General features: G+C 31.0%; 1 protein-coding gene across 1 annotated transcript in view; it reads right to left on the bottom strand.

The window, feature by feature from the left end:
• The window catches only part of LOC106475517 (F-actin-methionine sulfoxide oxidase MICAL3-like), a 14,668-nt gene that overhangs the window by 5,704 nt on the left and 6,888 nt on the right, over positions 1-2,076 (bottom strand). The window contains exon 5 of the mRNA XM_013936196.2: positions 479-737. Coding sequence (XP_013791650.2) covers positions 479-737 — 259 coding nt within the window. The remainder of the gene's footprint in view (positions 1-478; positions 738-2,076) is intronic.

Below are 2,076 nucleotides of genomic sequence, written 5' to 3'. Positions count from 1 at the left end.
AGGGTTACATTGTGAGAAACTCAATAAAGCTAACTTACACATGGTGGGTTACATTGTGATTAAGTTTCTAAAGCTAACTTACACATGGTACACAAAGTAACCCATTACGTTTCTAAAGCTAGCTTCCGTGTTGTATACAATGACATCCGGTAAGTTTCTAGAACATTTTGTACAATATGCAAGTCTAATGTTTTGAGAACTGGATTTTTCTTCTATATTTATTGTATACAAAAATTGTAACATTATATTTTATGTCAAGGTATTGTTACTTTAAGTTCTTATCATATGTAATAAAATTTGTCTAAGGAAATCAAACTACCAGAATTGAAAACAAAATGTGGTAAAACAAACAACAAAACTAAAAATTACACCATTTCAAATTTGTTATTATCAATAACAATATTCATTGCAATAACAATATTATCAATAACACTATTCATTGCATTGATGGCCTAGAATGATAAACTCTATTACTTACTTGTTTCACTGACAATGCTCAAGTCCTCCTCCTTCTCCCTGCGAGCCCTCTCCATCTTTTCATTGTTCTCCTGATCCAAAGCTCCATTCTCAAACTTTTCTTTAATGTTAACAGCTTTAATCTCTTTGCCCAAAGTAATGGACTCACCACGAGTTGGTGATCCAGTGTTAGCTTCTTTACATGCTCGTTCGTAGGCTTCTCGCATTGACTCTGACCTCCTTGCTCCAATTGTTTCTCGTAAATCTGACAGTTCTTTATTCTATAAAAGCAGAATTAAAACATTATCACACAATAAAATAACTCGCATGTTTAAGTATGATAGAATTTCTGTCCATTATTCCAGCCCCCTAGTGGTACAGCAGTATGTGTGCATTCGCAATGCTAGAAACCAGGTTTCAATACCCGTGGTGGGCAGAGCACAGATAGCCTATTGTGTAGCTTTGTGCTTAATTGCAAATAAACAACCCATTATCCAATTAGGAAATATTAGGCACGTAAAGCCACAGTAACCATACTTGTCAGTAAACTTAGAAAACATTACTTCAACAAATAGATCATCAAGGTATGTGAGAAAATTAACACTAGATTAACACCCATCTATTAAAATTTAAAATGAGACAGTTTTTATATTAAGAAACTAACACAAAGTCCCATTAGTAAATACATATGGATACTAAGTTCATGTACAATTACGTAAAATAAATGCTCAGTTTTTAGTTGTGTGATATGTAATCTTGTGATCTGGCAAGAAAATAAAAAGCTTATGACATGCAAGACTGGCAAAAGCAGTTAGACCAAGATGTACAAGATATATTTATTAATTATCAAAATCAGTTAGACCGGGATGTACAAGATACATTTATTAATTATCAAAATCAGTTAGACCGAGATGTACAAGATATATTTAATAATTATCAAAATCAGTTAGACCGAGATGTACAAGATATATTTATTAATTATCAAAAGATTATTGCAGATTCTTACTTGATCAGTCATATTTTTTAGATGTGCTTAATACAGTTCTTTTGTATAATCTTACAAATGAACTGTTTTTCCTCTTAACGATTGTTTTTCTAATTTGTAATTATTGTTAGCATTTTGTGTGATTTTATATTTAAAGCACTGATTCTTAGAATAGTGGTGTGTTTGAAATATCTATTTATTAAGTCTTGGCCAAGCACCACTTATTAACTGTTGATTTCTGAGGCTTGTAAAACGTGTACATTAACATTACTTTATAGAGACTTGAATGATACAGGAAACAATCATACATTAACATTACTTTATAGAGACTTGAATGATACAGGAAACAATCATACATTAACATTACTTTATAGAGACTTGAATGATACAGGAAACAATCGTACATTACTTTATAGAGACTTGAATGATACAAGAAACAATCATACATTAACATTACTTTATAGAGACTTGAATGATACAAGAAACAATCGTACATTAACATTACCTTATAGAGACTTGAATGATACAAGAAACAATCATACATTATTTTACAGAGACTTGAATGATACAGGAAACAATCATACATTAACATTACTTTATAGGGACTTGAATGATACAGGAAACAATCGTACATT

This window comes from Limulus polyphemus, unplaced genomic scaffold, assembly GCF_000517525.1.
Source record: "Limulus polyphemus unplaced genomic scaffold, Limulus_polyphemus-2.1.2 Scaffold8703, whole genome shotgun sequence".
NCBI lineage: Eukaryota > Metazoa > Arthropoda > Merostomata > Xiphosura > Limulidae > Limulus > Limulus polyphemus.
The sequence above is the reverse complement of the archived record's forward strand: the minus strand, read 5'-3'. Positions and strand labels throughout refer to the sequence as shown.